The sequence below is a fragment of the Aulonocara sp. 'chitande type north' Nkhata Bay genome, linkage group LG12 (assembly GCF_057382095.1).
Source record: "Aulonocara sp. 'chitande type north' Nkhata Bay isolate Kocher_YH1m ecotype deep benthic linkage group LG12, A_spYH_male_GT1.1, whole genome shotgun sequence".
NCBI lineage: Eukaryota > Metazoa > Chordata > Actinopteri > Cichliformes > Cichlidae > Aulonocara > Aulonocara sp. 'chitande type north' Nkhata Bay.
In genome coordinates, this window is record NC_141355.1 from 4338160 (window position 1) to 4358932 (window position 20773).

The following is a 20773-nucleotide window of genomic DNA, read 5'->3' on the forward strand; positions in this document are numbered from 1 at the left end:
AGCTTTGTGGAACAAATGAACCTCTCAAGAACATTTGTGCCTAGACTTATATGACAAGGTCTCGTTCTTTGAAAACACTAAAAATAAAAGCCCTCAAATCTGCTCTCAGAAAATCAGAACCGATTCCATCTTGAAGACACGCACAATCAAGAAATGTGTATAAGTATAAAATAACTTACAAGCTCACGTTCATACCAAATGTCCTCCGACAAAGAAATGTGCAGACTATAGAGGCTTTAGCTACCCTGGCACTATCTCGGTGTACTGAAGCAGCAAACAAACTGAAGAGCACAGATCTGAGATCCTCTGGTGGGTGTGAAGTGGAATCAAAGTACTTCGGGCAGCCACTACCGTGTCTGGGTTTGCCTAATCAAGTAAAAGTACACAGAGAGCCCGAAGCTCTTTGTACGTGATTTACTGGAGCCATAATTCATTTGGAATTGGAGATGAGGAGCTGGCAATGGCAGGTTACAGTATGGAGTAGGAGTAATTTGAACTGAGTAATGATTAGAATCTGGATGGCTCTATAAAACAGATGTCCTTCAATATCTGTGGGTTTAGTGTGGAGTTTTAGTCACCAGTGTGTGGTTTTGCTTGATTGTTTTTCTTTTTTTGGTTGGCAAAACCTCAAATTCTCTCCTGAGAGTGGATTTGTATTATAATAAACAAATGTTGCATGCCTTTCTAATTCAAATATATACATATTTATTCTGTTTAGCTTGGCGTTAAAACTGTAGTCAAGCATGTGATTTGTGACATGATCCTTATAGCCTACTTCTGAAGCAGAGCGTGTATGTATAGGAGTGCATGCATGCAACCTGAAACATATGTGCGAATTGGTTAACCTAAAGGCTCGGCCTTGTGAATAACATAGAAAAACCATTTAACACATCTTCACACAGATTTCCACAGCTCACCTGTACAGGGGGTGGGGTGGGGTGGTGTAGATTGCTCTACCAAGTGGAAGTACACGCTGCTTCCATGGTCGCGCTATTTATTTTATTCCGACACAACACTGCTTGTGAATATTCATGATTGTGTGCCTCTAAACGTCAGGACGCAGCGGTGGCTCTTCCTCCCTGACAGAGCGGGGAGACTGAGAGAGGAGCGACAGCATGCCAGAGCCCGGCTGCATCGCTCCCATCGACATCGAGCGTCATTTGACTGCGTTTGAGGGCAAATCTGCTCTCAACTCATCCCACGGTGCAGCGCCAAGGGAGGCGGCGATGGTCTGACGGGACACAAACACAGAAAGAGACTCGGAGGCAGAGAGAGAGAGAGAGGAAAAGGGAGAGGGGAGAAAGAGAAACGCCGCTTTGTTTTTGAAACGCGCGCACACACACACGCATATATATATTTATTTATTTGTTGGACATAAGCGCATTTGGATTCATATTTGCAGAGCGGGACGGATCGGGTGACCACAACGCCTTTGAGGAAGGAGATGCCACAGAGCGGCGAGAGCTGTGTGACGCTTCAAAACCAGGGCTTTTCTTGCGCGATGGACGAGACATATTGATGCTAAGGAACTGGCGAATTACCACGTTGCGGAGGAGAGATGTTTTGCAACTGCCGGGGGCTGCTCGGGAGGATGAATGCCTCCCGTGGCGTCATTTCTCGCTTGTAATATGTAGGTGAAGCGAGTGCAGCTGTTTGTCGACTAGTGAAGCTCATAAAAGCATCGCTCGCTGGTTGGAGCCGAGCTCCGGGGACGCTACTAACATTTCCCACCTTGTAAGTTCTATGTGACCGGTGCGGTGTCCCACTACGGAGCTGTCCGTGGTGCTGAACGGATCTGCCAGCCCATCTCCACGAGTTGACCTTCTCTCCAGCGAGCACAGAAATCACCCCGCCGCAAGACACACTGTAAGGTGACAAAGGAGGCCACCACTCATGAGCTTTTGACGGGCTTGACTGAGTCAGCCAGACAATATTCTCCTTTCATGGCTGTGGCACGCAAAATCAAAACTTTGCTGACCGTCAACATCTTAGTGTTTGTGGGGATTATACTGTTCTCGGTGTACTGCAGGATCCAGGACCGATCCGAGGAGCTCATCCAGATAGGGCGTATTTCTGACCAGAGGCTGCGAGCCAGGAATGGCAAAGTTTCCAACTTGGTGGACAGGCAGTCAATTCTCCAGAGGCTGGAGAGGCTGGAGGATGTGGTCTACAACCAGCTAAACGGTAGGAAACTGAAGTTCTTAGTTGTTAAATCCGTGATCTATGAAAGCAAAGATTTTATATTTAGCACACAGGGAGTCCTTGTCAGCCAATTTATCGGGTAATAAGATGCGCTCAGGTGAGTTTGACCTGGACCATGACCAGTGTTGGTCAAGTTACTTGAAAAAAGTAATCAGTAACTAATTACTGATTACTTCCCCAAAAAAGTAATCCCGTTACTTTACTGATTACTTATTTTCAAAAGTAATTAATTACTTAGTTACTTAGTTACTTAGTTACTTTTTAAAAACATGATTTACAACCTGAATAGGTGATAAAGCGATAGCTCTTTCAGCCCAATTCTACTTTTTCTACATAATCCATCATACAAAATGTAATCAAATGGAAAAGTCTCTTTTTTAACTTGTTTTATCATTTTTAATCTTTTAACTTTATGCATCAAGCAAAAATTTAATTATATGCAACATTCTCTGACTTGAATAAATGAGTTTAACATTTAAACCTATTTTCTGCACATTCCAGCACATAAAATAAAATAATTTTTTGTGTTTACACTCACTCTTTCAAATAGATGCAAGTAAAACACAGCAGAACATAAATAAAGTCAAAGACTCAGCGGTCCTGTTGCTCTATTTTCACCTGTAAAGCAGGACTGTAGTAGGCGGAGGTTTACCCTGGTGCAGGTGTGCAGCGGTCAGTGGAAGGATACGGCAGTGTCTCTGTGAGTTTCCCATTACGTCGTTGAGCTCTTGGTGCTTCCTTGGAAGTTTAGGGGTTTTTTTCGCTGTAAAAAGAAGTTTTCTTCCCACGCACGATGGACACTAATGTTTTTGTCACTTTTTATGGAATCAAACTCAAAGTAAGGTCAGTACTTCCACGCTTTAAACGCTGCATGCTCATACTCTCTCCCGCACTCGATATGTGATCCATTGTTGATCTGCACACAGCTGTTGTCACTAACGGCGCACTCGCTTACGTCACTGTCGTGAGACATTCTCGCAAAAAATCACGGTTTTAGTAACGCAGTAACGCAGCGTTCCTACGGGAAAGTAACGGTAATCTAATTACCGATTTTGCAATAGTAATCCCTTACTTTACTCGTTACTTGAAAAAAGTAATCAGATTACAGTAACGCGTTACAAGTAACGCGTTACTGCCCATCTCTGACCATGACTCATGCATTTTATTTATTTATTTATTTATTGTCAGTCTAGCCTCATTTCTTTGGTAAAAGCGCTTCACTGTCACATAAATTAATGGCTATAGTATCAGACTTGCGCATTAATAGGCTAATTATGCATTGTATACCTTTTGCATGTGCTTAAGCACAAATCGGTGTTAATGTACTTCCCTGTGCTGTCACTGACCTGTTGTAAACTTCACACGAATTTCTGATAATTATCGAGGTCGGTGCAGAATCGCACTTGGAGAAAGTCTGTACGCCAGCAGCATTCCTGCCATTTCACTGGAAGCATCGCTGGTGAGATATGCCAGGTTTAACTGGCAGTCTGCGTTTTGAAGGAGAGTCTAATGTACTACCTGTATAACACAATGACAGACTTTTACAGGATTTCATTACACGGGCATTAGTCTGTGGGTCAGATCTGGTCTTTTTGACCACAGCAGAAATCCTTTTAAATCAGGTTACGTCTTACTCTGCCTTACTGTTTTATTTAATACATCTATGTGTTTTAAGCAGGAGAAGGTCGTGGTGAGTGAGTGGGCTTCAAAAGATTCATGAAATGAATGAGGCATGACTACATCAGCCTCAGCCTCTATGTTTATGTGTACTTCATATTTACATGCACACTTTCTACCAGTACTTTTTATTCTCATGAGCATCATTTTTCTTAAGGGAATTTCTTCAATTCTGATTCAAATGTTAAATAGGAGTGAATGGGCTTTTTGGTCAAGGGTTACGCAACCACACATATAACCTATTTAAACGAGTTTAGCTAAAATATCCAGTGTCTTTTGCATTCCTGTAAGCGACTCTGCACCAAAAATATCTTTGAGTACTAAATAATATTTTGGCTTTTTTTTTTTTTTTACAATGAAAGAAACAGATTTCTTGAATTAAACGTTTTGTTTTTTTTGTTCCAGAGTGCTCACTCACATAATAAGGGATAAGTGGGATCACAACTAATATGTTCTCAAATCCTGTGATTACCACAGGAGTGCTTTTCTACCGTGCATCATGAACCGTACCAGATGCATCAGCATGAAGTGGCTGACTTGATGATGACTCAGTGACTGCTAAACTTCAGCCTTTTGAAGAGCGCATCCAGTTTGGAACTCTGTATTCACAGTTATTTGGGCAACCTCTTCTCTCACTAGTACAGGAGGGATCTGTTTTTGATCCAGTGATGCCTCATCTACAAAGACTCTTGTTTTCAAGCCAAATAATGAGAAGGCTGCATGGTAGACTGTTACACTGAGTTACTGATTTGTTTCTTGACACTATAGCTAAGGCTTAATGATAGAGAGCAAAGATTTCATCATAACCTTTTAATAGTCAGCCTCCTGAAAGCCGTTTAACCCAGAAATTTTACAATAAAGACATAAACAATTTGAAGAAAGTAAGCATGTCTCTTTTGCCACTGAAGTTGCATCATTTTATCTTAATTCTATGGAGAAAGATTAAGAAGACAAGGTGGGGCACTCCATTCGACTGTTTTCTCTAAGACCCTCACCAATGAATATTATTTTTTAACATTGTTTAGTAATTTGGAACAGGTTTTATCCTATATTATCAACATGTGATTAACTGCCTGATAATTACCTGTGTATTGATTCTATTTAAGCTAAGTGTGAGTATTGCTGTCATTTGCGGTCCTGCTACTTTCTCTCTGCGCCGCATTCTGTTTTGCTTCTGTGTGCGACTTGAACAGCAAAACAGGGACACACAGTTTTGTTTTTGTAAATTTTAATAGGTAGAGCCTAGCCATTGCTTCAGGCACTTTAAATTTTCAGATGCACTCATATGATTTAGTTTATCCTCTCTTAGCACCATGCTGTGTTCAGGAACATCCTGATGTACAAGTGAAGCAATGTGCATAAGTGTGTTGTCCTCTCCCTTCCCCACTCCTGCTTAACATGCAAACATTTTAAGTGGTACAGGGCTTTCTAGTGGATGCTGTGGCAGGAGTGTGAGGTGGGAATTAATTTGCATATTCATAGATCTGTGCATACAAAATGAGGTAACGATGTGGAATTACATCAAGACCATTTCAAGGCATAAAGAGGTTATTTTCGTAGAAAAAAAATCTAAATATATATTTTTAATGATCAGAGATGAGTTTTCAGGTATTTCGTGAATGCAGAGGGACTTGTCGAGTTAGATGGTGAACGAGGACCCCAGATGGAAGCAGCAATCAAAATGAAACCAACCTTTTATTGGAGGCAAAACAGCAGAAAGAAATAAACTCCATGAACCAACATAGGAAGATTTAGGGGTTGCTCTAATAACTAGGAATCTGGCATAACCAGGGGTGTTCTTGGTGACTGTGGTCCCAACGTCAGATCGTCATTGAGCTCCTCCTGTGTAGTCTTGTGCTAATCCAACACCTTGTATTCCATTCCAGCCTTGTGCAAGTCTACAGTCTTGTCCCTGATGTCCTTTTACAGCTCTTTGGTCTCAGCCATGGTGGTAGAGAGGTCGGAATGAAAGAAATTTGTTCTATGGACAAGTCTGCTTTATATATATATAAGGAGCTAAGGAGATCATGAGAATCTGTATTGATTGATTCATTGTAATCTCTGTGCCACAGGGACACACAGCCAATCCATGGGAACCAGAATTCAGGATGGTTTGTAAGGGATCAAATACTTAATTTACTTACTGACATTAAAATTTGCATTGTGTTGTTTTATGGATATTCGCTCTCTCTCCATTAATATGAAACAACAATAAAAATGAGAGACTGTTAAGGTCTCTGTAAAAGTGTGCAAAATTACAAAATCAGCAGGGGATCAAATAATTATTTCCCCCACTGAAGACAGGATGAAAGTGAGACAGTCAATACAGCAGAGTATCACTGCTACTGGGCATGAGCACACAGTGTCTGCACAGATCTTGCTGACTGTGGGACTCAAGGTCAAGCAATAGGCTTTTATATCTACACAAAATGCACTTTTCAGATTCTAAAGACGAGCTGCTGTCCCAGCTGAAGAAGTACGAGATGTACGTTGTCTCATTCCATGAGTGCGACGTATATTTGAGTCTTTGAATGCCGACTATCTCCTGGAAGGCGTGTTTCCTCTAATGCTAGGCATGCGCTGTCAAAAGAGTCACATCAATTTCATAAAATATTCTCAGACCTGACTTGTCTTTGCTGTTGCACTGCTGAGTCCAAGTATCTGGAGCACAATTTGCAGGTTTTTCACAAGTGTGCTGAAGAGGGGAACAAACCACAAAGTGCAGAGCTGGCACAGTTCCCTGCCTGCCAGGTATCATACAAAATATGACAGAACGAAAGCATTTTTTTGACCTTGGAGTGAGATTCTTTGATTAACAATGACACTGAGTGTCAGGCTGTTACACTGGATTTCAAATGGAGCGTCACATGACAAGTTGCTGAATTCAACTGCAAAAGTGCTGCTGTACAGAGTGACAAATGCAGATGTATTACTTGTAAATAATCTCTATGCGGTCCAAATCATAAACATCAATCCGTTTCGGTATAGTCATTTGTCTTAAGCAGAAGCAGGAGCGCACAGTGGATGGATGCTGACTGTCACAGGCCTTGCATGGTTTTTCACAAACTGTATTCTATGGCCACTGGGGATAACTATGGTGAGAGGACTCAACGCGCCAATAACTATTATCATGTCCAGCAGCGATATTAAGTAATCGCCCATTCCTCCTGTTGTTTATTGCCTACCTATGGCATGCCATGGGATATGCAGTACAGTCCAATTAGATTTGAAGGACATAAAGAAGCCAGAGAATTCTTATTTCACGGTTGCCTGAAGAACGAGCACTAGACTCCCAACAAGAAAACAACGGTCAAGCTTTTCCAGCAGCCCATTCTGTGCAGAAATGAGTAACATGAGGGTTATCAGCAGCATTGCTCTGCTGTGGATGCCACCAGCTTTGAGCAATCAGATGAGAGGTTTTAAGCTTGTTAACAAGCTTATGAAGTAGTGTTTTCGACTTAAGTACAACATTAGCACCGGTAAATACTTCCTTGCAGGTACTTAGCTGCTGAAGCCCTCTAAGTCTTACTGACTTAAATGCACACTATAGCCAGATATTGATGGACATTTAGAGAATTTCTTTTGACACTGTTAACATGTTTTATTTGGGGTGTTTTGGTCAATATTGAGATGGAAATCTTTTACTTTAGAGTTAGACATCCATCATGAAGTCCTAAATTTCAGTTATTGTAGGGAGGGGGAAAAGAAGCGCATGATTGCAGGATTAATTCACCCAGTGGAAAAGTTGACTGTGACTTTTAAAGTGTATTTGGGAAAGAAACGTCGATTGATTGATAGATATTCTATGTCAGTTTTGGCACAGCTGGAACAACTGCAAAAACAAACTAATTTGAATTATGTACTGTTCCCATTCACATGCTATATCATTTTGGCATTTATGAGATGTAGTGCACAGTGTTGTAGGACTGTCAGCATAAGTATTCTGAAAAAAATGTTCTGAGAAAACTGTGTGTCGAAAGCTAAATACAGCTCAACTTCAAGTAATATGTTTTGAGCTTTAAACTATTAAGTCCACTCTTCTTTACGACATTGCTTCAGTTCATTGAGGTTTGAGGCTCTCACGGTCCCACCACAGCATTTCAATCAGGTTGAGGTCTGGACTTTGACTGGGCCATTGCAGCAGCTTGATTATTTTCTTTTTCAGCTGTTCTGCTGTAGATTTCCTGCTGTGCTTGGGATCACTGTTTACACTACAATCATTAGAATACTTTGATATACACTGAAACTCATGGTCCACTCAATCACTGTAAGGTGTCCAGGTTCTGTGACTGCAAAAACGCCCGAGATCTTATAAAGTTCTAAAAAGATATAGTAAATCTGATCTCATTTGCAGTTGAAGATGTCAGCAGTTTTTTTTAAATGTCTCTTCCTTTGCTTTTTGAAGGTAGAGGAAGACGCAGCACTAATGAAACATTAGCTTATTTCAACAACTGAATTAAAATAATTTTTAATAATAAAAGTAATACATTTTATTAAAAGCGCCTTTCAAGACACTCAAGGACACTTAACAATAGAGTAAAAACACATAATAGAACAAGGACAGAACAAAGAACAATAAAAACAAGATCAAATAAACAACCAATAAGTTCACAGTGAATATGCAAACGTGAACAGATTTTTAGTTGAGATTTAAACTGGGGGAGAGGACCAATGTTTCTAATATCCAGGGGTAGGGAATTACACAGCCTGGGAGCAGAGAAACTGAAAGCTCTGCTTCCCATAGTGCTGAGGCAGAAAGAAGTGCAGCAAGTTGAATAGAAAAAGAAGATCAAGTGAGTGGGCAGAAGAGGTAGTTCTAAACAGGTCAGAAAGGTAAGGAGGAGCAAGGTTATAAAGGGGCTTGAAAGTGAACAGAAGAAGCTTGAATACTATTCGGAATTTCACAGGGAGCCAGTGAAGTTCCTGAAGGATAGGGGTGATGTGCTAGTAGGAGGGGTTCTGCTAATAATGCAGGCAGCGGAGTTTTGAACCAGTTGAAGGTTATGGAGGCACTTTTTGTGGAGACCATGTAAGAGAGAATTACATTAGTCAATGCAGGAAGTAATGTGGCTGTCAGTAGTGAGCTGTCAAGGATGACACCAAGGCTCTTAACCAGAGGTAAAGGGAAAACCGTGGAGTTCTCAATAGTGAGAGTGAAATGATTTGCCATCAGCAAGCTGGATTTGATGCCGATGAGAATTTTAGTTTTGTACTCATTGAGCTTGAGAAAATTAGAACTGAACCAGAATTTTAATTTGCATAAGCATCGTGTAAGAGAAGGTCAAGGTCAAGTGGCTTAATTGTCATCCCAACCATGTGCAGTGGTACAGTACACAGTGAAACAACGTTCCTCCAAGAACATGGTGCTACATATGACATATAACAGACAATTGACACAGGAATACATAAAGTGCAATGTGCAAAATTGCAAAAAAAACTGCAAAAATTGCAAACAAAACAAAGAGTGCAGCACCAGACAGAACAGAACAGACACGAGACGATGCAGACACAGCAGTGCAATAGAAATTTGCAAAAGACTGAGTGCTGTGCAAAAAGTAACTTGGTGTATGAAGGTGTTCCTGTATGTATGTATGAGATTGTTCAGATAAGTGCTTGCTAGTGACGTGTATGATGTTTACGAATGTATGCGTGTGTTTGTCAGTCCAGTGGGAGAAGAAGCTGGGAGGGAGGAGTCCGGCCTGCAGGAGAGATATAATTGAGTGTCATCGGCAAAACAATGAAAGTGAAGATCAAATTTAAGGAAAATGGTACCAAGAAGAAGAAAATTTATTATGAAGGGAAGAGGGCCTAAGACTGAACCTTGGGCTACACCAGAAGTTACAAGGAATAAACAAGAGTGGAAGGAGATATGATTGGAATCAGGCTAGGTGTGATGCCAAGAGAGGAAAGTCTGTTTAGCAGGATGGAGTGAGAGATAGATCCAAAAGGACGAGAATGTTGAGAAGACCAAAGTCAAGTTAGTGACTTTAAGTAAAGCGTTTCTGTACTGTGACATGAGCGGCTTTTGGTCATATTTGGTATCAAGTAAAACAAACTACAAGTGCTTATATTTTGCAAAACAAACACACAGCTTCAGCTGTTACATTCAAACTGTTCAGCTGTTTTTACATAAACCCGTACAGAGCGGTTCAGTGTGGGGAGATTTCCAGAGCTTGACAATTGCTAAGCTGCTTGGATAACTATTGTTCCGAGAGGGGCTATAGTCAGTCAGCAATTGCAAGATTAAGCTATTTAAAAATAGGCTTATACAACACATCAATATTTATATATTTGGCTATTTTCATTCTGATTGTCTTACTTGGATTGGACACCAATGAAAGTACCTGAAAGCCATTTGATTCGCTGCCTCTCTTCTTTTATCACCTTAGAGCAGAACTGCTCTAAAAATAAACTTCTTAAAAAAACAGACATTGGTGTTAGAGAGCCTGTGTACTGCTATTGTGTCTACTCCTTTTCTCTGACCATCACTGGAAGCATCATTGTCTAAGCTCAGCTGTCCCACAACTTACAGGCACACTGAGGCGCTTGTCATCAGCCATGCATGTCACTTCCTGTCTTTCCTCACTGCGTAGGAGCTGATGGGCTGGCAGCCTCGCGGGTCCAGCTGTAGCACCAGATATGCTTCTTATCTATATGCCCAATTATAGGGAAAAATCTAACGCTGTTTATAGGCCAAGCCAGCTCAAACAAAGACTTGATGAGGATGGAGAAACAGCCCTCTCACTCCCCTCCACGCTGGCAGGCGCTTGGCACTCAAACTCAATTTTAATGATACGTATCATACGTATACGTTTTGCAGCGTGTAATGGTGGTGGCTGCAGGGACATCACATCTCTGCGTGATGAATCCTGATGAAATGAATTATATTATAATAATGACATGTAGATGAGGCGCTGGTTGACAACACAGTTTCAGAAACAGATAACAATCAATTCTGCTCAGCCTTGAGGAATCACGATAACGAATTCAGCGGCTCACCTGACAATCAGCAGGCAGCCGCAGATAATAATGTCAATTTCAGATGGAGCGAGCATCCCTCTTATTTATACTGCTGGCTTAGAGTCATGCAGTGATTACATTACCAACATTTAATGATGATATCCAGTGACTGAAGGGCATAGGCCAGTTTGCCAGGCTGGATAACTGATCATGTAAATTTTCTTCATGATTTCTTGATGCAGAACAACTCCTACATCCTACGGAAAGGAGCTCCTCGTGACTGGGTCCCGTCTCAGTGTTGTAACATTCTGACACACTTCAAAGACTTTTTGCTATTTTTCCATCGACAACCTTGTTCTTGCTTCATTTCATTGCACACTTTTAACCCGACCAACACGGCAGTAAACATGAAATTTTCAATGATTTATTTTATGCTTTATATCTGGAGTACATGAGCTATTGTCAGTGCTTTTGCATGTTTAGAGATAACTTAGTGGTCTAATTGGTATCAATTTCCAAATCGGAGTTCTCATCCTCTTAAGATGCCTGGCTCCCAGATTTAAACCAGTGCTTCTCCCAGCTCTCAATGTTTCATAGATTTGTTTTGGCCTTTGAAGACTTTAAATCTCTTTAGAATGAGTTATTTTCCTCCTCTTCAAGAGTCCACAGAAATCCTCCACCTCCCCTCAGCATCAATATTTAGAACTCTGCTGCATCACTTTGGACACACTTAAAACCACTCATCATTTATTAAAAATGGGGTCATCTTTGAATTTGAGACTCTTTCTTGTAAAGGCCACATCGGAATCATTCTGAAGGTTGTTAGATAATTTATAACTGTTGTGGCTCTTACTGTATCATGTCAGATGGTTTTGGACAAACCATTGAAGGTTGAGAGGAAAGAGCTCAGAGACGGATACAAGCTGGGACACAATGAGACTGAAACCGGTGCATGTCGTCGCAGATGAGCCACATTGCGCTGATCCTTTGGATGGGAGTGAGGCCTGAGAGGGAGAAGCAGATGCTGGGCTGTAATTGCCTCAAAGTAAAGTTGTGAAAGTGCAACGGCGCTGCTTGAAGGGCTACTACCACTTTAGAAACAGTGAACGGGAGAGAAGCTCACGGAAAATGTGAAATAAATTTTTTTTATGCTGGAATATTAGTTTTCATTCCCTAGAGTTTCACATTGTGTTGTGAGCTTTTAGTCACTGTCCTTTTTTCATTTTTTTGACCAGAATACAAGAGCCTACTAGCTGGATGCTTTTATACAAAGTACCCCGCAGGATCATGTGTACATACATTTTTAACTTGTGTAGCTGCTGTGGCAGGAGAGCTTTTAGTCCTCACAATGTTGGTACCATGCTCTACCCACAGACAAACAGTCTAGGTATTTCTTTCAGATAAGCTTTCTATCTGAAAGCAGTCCATTTTTGGAAAGAAAATTTGCTGTGCAACAGAAGTATGTGGCTTTTGCCCTTGATAAATGTATGCATATTCAAGTGATTACTTCCAAACCAATTTTACACAAATAGACTCCAAACTCTAGAAAACCTGATGAATGAATCAATGCCAGTGAAAGCTATTTTATTATATGAAGTCATCTCTGGAGCAACATCAAAACAGCAGCTAAATTTAAAAAGAAAATCTTCAATAAAGATATTAAAGCTTGTTGCGGTACAGTTTACATGTCAGCAATCCAACCTTTTGCTAAAACGCTAAAAGACAGACAGCGGCGGATCAGACTTTAAGGTCTCATCCCATAAAGGAACCTTCAATCAGACCGAGGCAGCTGTAGACAGGAGGGAAGCAAAAAATAACGCAGTGACCAGAAAACAAAGCTGGCAGGAGTTGTCCTGCTTCCAAGACACACGCAGAGACAGAGAGGCCCTCCAGACTTGAGACTCTGGCTCTGGAGGCTATCTGTGTTATTGTGTGACACAGGCAGCTATGACAGATGGCTTGTCCGTGACGTGAACCCCACCCATACTTGTCAAAATGCCACCACATTGGCTGGTGTCGGGCATGCTAAATCCCTCTCGTGGGAGAAGCCAGTTTCCAACCATTCAGCTCCAATTACAAATCTTCAGTCGCACCCGAGGATTTGAGGCCATCCAAATATGGTGATTACTCCTCAGTTCCTGGAGGGGGTGAAGCTGAGAGCTGAGCTCTTCATCGGTATGCGCTGTTTGCTTACTGTCTGTGTGTCCATCTGTTGATACGGAGAACAGACGCAGCTCGATTATTCTGTGGAGGCCACAGTGGAAGCTTGGCTCGCATAACAATTATCTGACATTATCCCACAGTTTCATGGAATTTTAAATAGTCAAACAATAGTGAAGGCTGGCACGGACGCATGACAACATGTCCTTATAACAGTCTCTTTGTAGTTTAGACACTGCACAAAAATTATTTTTGGAGGGTGGGCGCTGTTAATGGGAGTTTTGCAATGCGGGCATTTTAATTTTCCCATGGCAAAGACTTATATTGTATTTCTCCCCAGAAAAACACTGAATATAAAAATCGCTATTTTACAAACATGGAGATTGCTTGCACCATAAAAATTGCAGTGTTTGTAAGCCTATAAATGAGGACAACAATTATGTCCTCATATTAAGATTTTATTTTCCTGTGATGTCATCAAAGCATTACTATGTGCAATTAAACGTACAGTGCAGAGTTCTCCAACCTGATGACAGATTTTCAGCAGAGCCAAAATGCTTCTAGTAATGGCTAAAGTGGAAATAAAGCTGGCTCAGGGCAGCTGCTTGTGACCCAGGAGGGTTTGGATTTTCAAAAGTCAGAAACTCGGTCCCCACCTCAGTATTTTACAGTACTGTGGAGGTCTGCACGTTTTCCCCCCCTCAGCCGAGATGTCACTTTTGACACCGCACAGCATTTTTCTCCATCCCTTTCTGAAAATGTCAGTGTCACAGCACCAAAGCGACGGCTCGTTAAACACAGTCATGAGTCATTTTAATAAGAGCAGAAGGGCGGTTTGAGTCCGGCGCTGAATTTAGCTGTGTTAGACCGAAGGAGCATACTGTAACACGATTGAGGCTGAGCGAGAATGGGCTCCCATTCACTGCTAAGCACGCAGCCAGGCAATCTGGCCACTCTTTGGGCTCTTTGTGAGATAAAAGGACCTGCATGGAACAAGCGCTGTTTGAATAACCACTCCACGGTCGTGGTACTGCTGCACACATGCTCCCAGAATGCTTCTATAATTAGCTGAATAGAGCCATTAGGTGTTAAAGTATAAAGTATTCTGATTCTGATTCTGATTCAGTGCAACATCTGGTGTGGCCTTGTTGAATCAAAGGTTTCTGAAAGAATCAGTCATTTTAAATCTACAAGAACAAACTAAGACTTCAAGACAGAGAAGTTGTGTATGATCAAATATTGTTTATACAAATTGATTTTGTTTTACATCTATGCTACCACCAGCTGTTCAGCTGATTTATACATATATAAAATCATGCATACAGTCATTTCACACATGCTAGCAAAGCCGCGAGCTACCACGTGTGTTCTCTAAGCAAATTAAAAATAGTACAATGAGAACAAATGCTTATGTGATGTGTTTGCAGCAGTCCACACACATTCCACATCGGAGATTAACCTCAGCTTTATACCGGATGCAATGTCAGGCTGAAGATGGAAACTGAGTGCAACAGCTTGACAACAACTCCACGGTGATCATGCCAGATTTGAATTTGTTCCAGATTGTTTTTTGCCGATATTTCAGTAGGATTGCAAGATTTTTTTTCTTCCTGTGAAGGTTTTGCTTCGGTTATTTCTCGTATCATTTCAGATAACTGGTATCAACCTCAGACAGAGTTATTAATTAGTCTGCCATCTTTGTGATCTTAATTAAAAGGAAACCTTCTTTGAGTTCTCATGCAATATGGGGAGGAAAAGGAATGCTTCTGAAGTCTGAAAACTGCAGACTAGTGCAATGGTTTGCAAGAAGCGTGAAAACCATTGATAGTTTATAATAACGGAAAAGAAATCCCAGAACTCTAAGATGTGAGGGGTTTAAAGACACACGAATTTGGTCAAATTAACACTATTGAAAGTCCTGCTGTTTTAAAAAGCAAAGAAACAAGTATCTGAAAGTGATTTGCCGACTGCGTTTCTCACTGGAGTCTCAAGGAGATCCCGATGAAGGATCCTCCAAAGTCTGATCCATCTCTGTTGTCATGATTTTTTTAAAGTTGTTTATGATGTGGTGCTGATGTTTTTAAAGCGCATCCTGCATATTTATCTGGAGCATATTGTGTTTTGGATGTTGTTAAAAAGGCATCCACACAATAATTAGATCCAGGGAGAGTTATTCACAAAATTCTAAACTCTATCTGTTGTCTCTGTAGTAGTAATTTTAGGTTTTTATTTATTTATTTTGTTGTCTGTCAAACACTGAATCGAGAGCCTTTTAACAATAAAAGGAGGAACATTTTAATCTGAATGTACAAACAAAAAGACAACGCACATCTAGCTTTGTAATACGGAGCTTTGATTTGATGACATCAAAGTGATATGCATTAATAAAATGGTAACTTGTACAAAACGCATCTGCAACCCAGGTAAAACTATAATCATTATCCTTCTCAGTGTGGGTTTCAGAGAGTTTTTCCTTTCACACTTGATTAACCACTGACAGTTTCATGCCCGCTGTTCCATATGTGACCTAAAGTTGTGTATAAATTCTGTCTGGTGTCTGTTGTAGAGTTGGCCGTTCTGCCACGGTGTCTCTCAGCTTCAGCTCTTCTTTGCTCTTCCCTGTGACGGTGTGTCGGTGTGGGTGTTTTGCAGCTTCTTCATTGACAGACACTGTAATGGTACCCTATGGATTCCTGGGTCTCAGAGCTGCTGTGCACCAGTTTCTTCACACTGCTAGGCAATGTCAATCACCTGCCCCCTCTTCTCACCTCTCTATGTCTGCTCTGTGTTGGAATTCATGGCTACATCTGTATAATTGTCTGTCGCATGTGTTATTTTCTTGGCAGGTTTAGCAAAGCCCATGGGGCTGGTAGAAGGGCCCGGAGGCCTCGGCCAGGGGGGAGCTGCTGCCACTCTGGGAGAAGATAGCCGCGATGTCGAGAGGAAGTACGAGGAGTATGGCTACAATGCTCAGCTCAGTGATCGTATCTCCCTGGACAGGAGCATCCCAGACTACAGGCCTAAGAAGTATGTCTGCCTGTGTTTCTGCTCATTTTATGTCATGTACATTCTTCTTCCAGCTACAGCTCTACACCTGTTTCTTTCCCCCTGTGGCTGGCTCTGTAGCCTTCAAAAAAAGACTTGTTTTAGGTTTGGTTGGCTTTATTTTTTTACTGCATGAAATGTAAGGCAGAACTTACATTATCATTGAGTGCACTGTGCATTTATCCTCATCCACTTCTTTTATTTATTTATTTATGTTTTGCTTATCCTCTGCGACATTTACTGTGCAAAGTTGAAACAGACCACCATGCAACTAGTGTTAGAATTGATAAACTGTACAAATATAGCCTGAGCCTGAGGATTAGTGGATTTTGCAAGAGCTTCTTGCAGGTTCAGGTGAGGTCAAAAGTGCAGGGAACAGTCATGTCTTTGTAATACTTTCTTCAAGTCAGAAAGTCACATGTGGATGTGTTCTTACTTTTACATATTTTCTTTTTCATGCATGCAGCAGTAAAACGAATAGCGGCCATATGAGTTGACTCAGCTTCTGGGTGCAGGCCTCCACTGTTTTAGATGTTTTTGAATAGACAGCTTTGTGTCAGCAGTATTTCTGTGTAGCATGTCTTTAAGCTAAGGGTTTAAAAGCTCACAGTGTACACTACAGCCTCCAGGCTCACTCTGTCCTGAACATCAAAAATTTAAACACCTCAGAAAGAAGCAGTCTTAGGGTAAGTTGTAGCATTTCCACATATTAAATACTGACCCCCTGGATCTTCACCTTAGCTGATGTTTTTCCTGTTTTGTGTCTTTTTTTCCTGCCATAAAATGGTATTGGTCTGTGCTGTTCAGGGACCCAGGTGCAGCAACCTTTAGCATGTTTGCTTTTGAGAGCAATTTAACTGTAAATGTATATTAGCCATATAATAGCTCTGTAGATTACACAGATTTTATATATAGTCATGCAATAGACTGGCAAACTGTCCAGGGTGTACCACACCTCTCGAGCACCTCTGAAGCAGAAGAAAATGGATGGATGCATAGAGTCTGTGGAAGCTAGCAATGAGGTAACAGATCATTATATATGAACTAGCCGAACTTAACTAAGCCTCTATAGCATGCTGTTATATAGTTTTAGCTCATATTTTTTTAGATCGATAGATGTAGCAGTGCTGTACATTTTTATTTTTTTTTGGTTTTCTGACGTTATATAATCTTTGATGTCAATTAGCTAGCTGACGTAACATCTAACGAACTCAAGCTACCAAATCGTCTTTTTAGTGTATGCCTGGACATTATGCTTTGTTGTTACACCTGGAAAAAATGGCACAGTGATCATTTCACTGGAGTCAAAAGAATTTGGACCATTTTTAACCTTCAGTAGTTTCTCAGTGATTGCTTAATATTAGGAATTGAAGGAGGTTTTGGAAAGAAACTAGCTAATCACGTCAAGATAAAAAGCCAATTCCACTGCCAGCATGCACGTATAAGCTTAAGGTGAGACGCAGCATGTTCCATCAAAGTGTACTATTATGTATTTTCAGGACTTCTTCCACAAGACACTGGACCCTCTGTACTTAGTACCTGCTGTAGGCGAGTTGAGGAGGTGTCATGTAGGCCAGAAACTGTCTCATGCCAGTTTTCATATTAAATAGAAAACTGTGAATGTCACTCTTGTAAATTTAATGGCAACCAGCGGGAGAAATACTGTGGTTTATATCATTAATTTTGCACTGACTGCACTGAATGTCCTATTAGCACATGGCATGTAGTAAACTTGCCCCGAATTTAAATGAGGAGCCTCATAATCCAGCTACTTTTGTTTCCTAGTAATATATAATATAATTTTGCAAAAAAGTACATTTCTACTGTATTTATGGGAAGTGACATGAAAGCACATTGTTAGACATCCCTAATATGACAGGAAGTGCAATAAGATGAAAGCAACATTTGAGCTGTTTTAATGTTAAAATGTAGATTTTATTTTCTTTGCAAAAGAAACCCAGCTGACACCCAACGAAGAGCCTTAATTTTCCTTTTTTGAAGTTATATTTTATATTTAGAAAGTGAATTATAGTTGTGAAACAATAGGAGGTGGAGGAGATGGCTTGGGTTTTGGGGGATAATCGGGGCTGTCAGTGGTGTTGATATCAGACAATGTCAAAGAACAATGGTGACAGGCGGAAACACAGAGAGGAAATTTGACAGCCCAGAGAGGATTTTAGTGTGGATAGCTAATGATTTCATCCATGCTGCTTTGTTTTAAGTTCTTTTTCACACCCAGAAAAATTAGACAAGAGAGGAGTGGGAAGGAGGAGATTGGGTTAAAAAGAGCTTTTTAATTAATAACGTTAGCTAGGACAGCCTCTGGAATAGAGAGGTTTTACGAAAGGTTTTGTTTTTTTTTAATTAAAAGGGTTGGCTGGTTGTTGGAGGCTGCAAGATATAAAAAAAAGTGTGTGTGTGTGTGTGGATGGTTTGGTTTCCAGTTTCAAATGATGCTGCCTTTATTAGTGTTAGTATTCAATTCAATTCAATTCAATTTTATTTATATAGTGCAAAATCACAACAAAAGTCGCCTCAAGGCGCTTCATAGATACAGAGAAAAACCCAACAATCATATGACCCCCTATTCAGATGCTTATTGGTGTTTGGATTTTGTGCTACTTCCATCATGGACCAGATTCTGACAGCTTGTCTTCCTCCGCGTTCCTCTTTCTCTACCTGTGTTTATGTGTCCTTATATAAATGCATGTATTTTCACAATTCTTCACCCTCATATACCCATATACACAAAGACATTCTCAGACTCCAAAAATAAATACACAATGTCAAACTAGATACAGCTTTTGTCATTTTTATTTTATTTTAGAAACTGCATGAAAATCAATGCAGTGGAAAGTGAATGCAGTTTTTTTTTTCCTTTTCTGTTTATGTCACTGAAGTCGCACTTTGGAGAACAATAGAAACATCAAAGCGGTGCTCTGAGCATGTGAAAGAATTGTTTGGAGGGATAAAATATTGCGTGTGCAATCAACACAACACTGCAACAGCCAGCATTGTTGTGGCACTAGTGATTGTGGATTTCTTTGCTGCCTTCACACGTTGTCTTTCTAGTGTTTTTGTCCAGAAGTTTTCAGCTTTTTTAAGGCTCGTACAAAGCCTTTGAGGAGATTTCTGCCTCGGACTTCACAGCTGCACTGCTTTAGCGCAGGGACCTTGTTCTAGTCCCCCTTTTAAAGTGATGTGACACCAAAGCTAATCTAGAGCTGGTTGTATGACTAAGACTTCAGTTGCTGTAATGTACACTAAATCTAATGAACTTATATGAGCAGTGACCTGGAGAACATTGTATACATCAACCCACAAATCAGAAAGTAGTAGGTACTTATTGTTTCTCTGCAGCGTGTGATTACAGTTTATTAAATGAAATTAAAATTATTAACATCTCGCAACTATCACGTGTTAATATTATGATAAAAGACTTTTTGCCTCATGTTTCTGCCTGGTAATTGTTACTCGTTGTTGAAGGTTGAGTTGCAGTTTAATGATGCAATAATTATGATAATGAATAATGCTGAATCTTTTTTTTTACTGCATTTGCAGCTCCTGAGCTTGTTTTAGGATCAGAGGACAGAACCTATGAAGCAGTAAAGTTTGGCGTGCTTTGGGGTCTTTTTGTGACAGAAATTACATTTTCAGCAAAACTGTCTAAACACTGACACGCATATCACTTCTTTTGACTGTATTAGTAACATGACATAGGGTTAGCCATACAGTGTGTCAGTCACCTGTCACAACCAATAGAAGCATGCCTTGAATCATACCAGTGGTAGACTATATAGATCAAATGTTAGGAAATACTGTATGGGAATAATATTCATGTATCTGTTTCATTTCTGTTTGGTTGCAGATTCAAAAACAATATACATTAGGTTGATTAAAAAACAGTAAAAAAACATACAAGATTTTCACTTTTATAGATGCAATAAATAAGTTTCAAGGGTCTCCTGTCTTAAAGTACAACACATTGTAACCTCATCTTTGTATGCTCCCTACATGGACTCTTGTGTAACCACTTCACCTTCTTTTCGCTGACCATACTTATAATCAGTGTTGGTCAAGTTACTTGAAAAAAGTAATCAGTAACTAATTACCGATTACTTCCCCCAAAAAGTAATCCCGTTACTTTACTGATTATCTATTTTCAAAAGTAATTAATTACTTAGTTACTTTTTAAAAACACGATTTACAACCTGAGTAGGTGATAAAGCGATAGATCTTTCAGCCCAGTTCTACTTTTTCTGCATAATCCATCATACAAAATGTAATCAAATGGAAAAGTCTCTTTTTAAAACTTGTTTTATTAGTTTTAATCTTTTAACTTTATGCATCAAGCAAACATTTAATTATATGCAACATTCTCTGACTGGAAGAAATTTGTTTAATATTTAAACTTATTTTCTGCACATTCCAGCACATAATTTTTTTGTGTGTTTACACTCACTCTTTCAAATGGATGCAAGTAAAACAGCAGAAAATAAATCACATCAAAGACTCAGCGGTCCTGTTGCTCTATTTTCACCTGTACTAAGACAAAATGGCGCCGGTGAGGTCGGCTGCCGTGCTGGATGCTCTGCCCTAACTTCTCCACTTTTTGCAGTTTTTCGTCACTTTTTGCTATATCTGCGATAATCTTGCATGGGCATCATGCAAAACACACAAATCCGCTACAGTAGAGACACTTTGGTTTCTATTGGTCTGCAGTACACGA

At 40.3% G+C, this 20773-nt stretch overlaps 1 protein-coding gene across 1 annotated transcript in view; it reads left to right on the forward strand.

The window, feature by feature from the left end:
* The first annotated feature begins 1071 nt into the window (after positions 1-1071).
* galnt9 (polypeptide N-acetylgalactosaminyltransferase 9) overlaps positions 1072-20773 on the forward strand; it is a 111483-nt gene continuing 91781 nt past the window's right edge. Inside the window, exons 1-2 of the mRNA XM_086313256.1 lie at positions 1072-2184; positions 15846-16026. Of these exons, the coding sequence (XP_086169382.1) occupies positions 1944-2184; positions 15846-16026 (422 nt within the window). The 5' untranslated portion in view covers positions 1072-1943. The remainder of the gene's footprint in view (positions 2185-15845; positions 16027-20773) is intronic.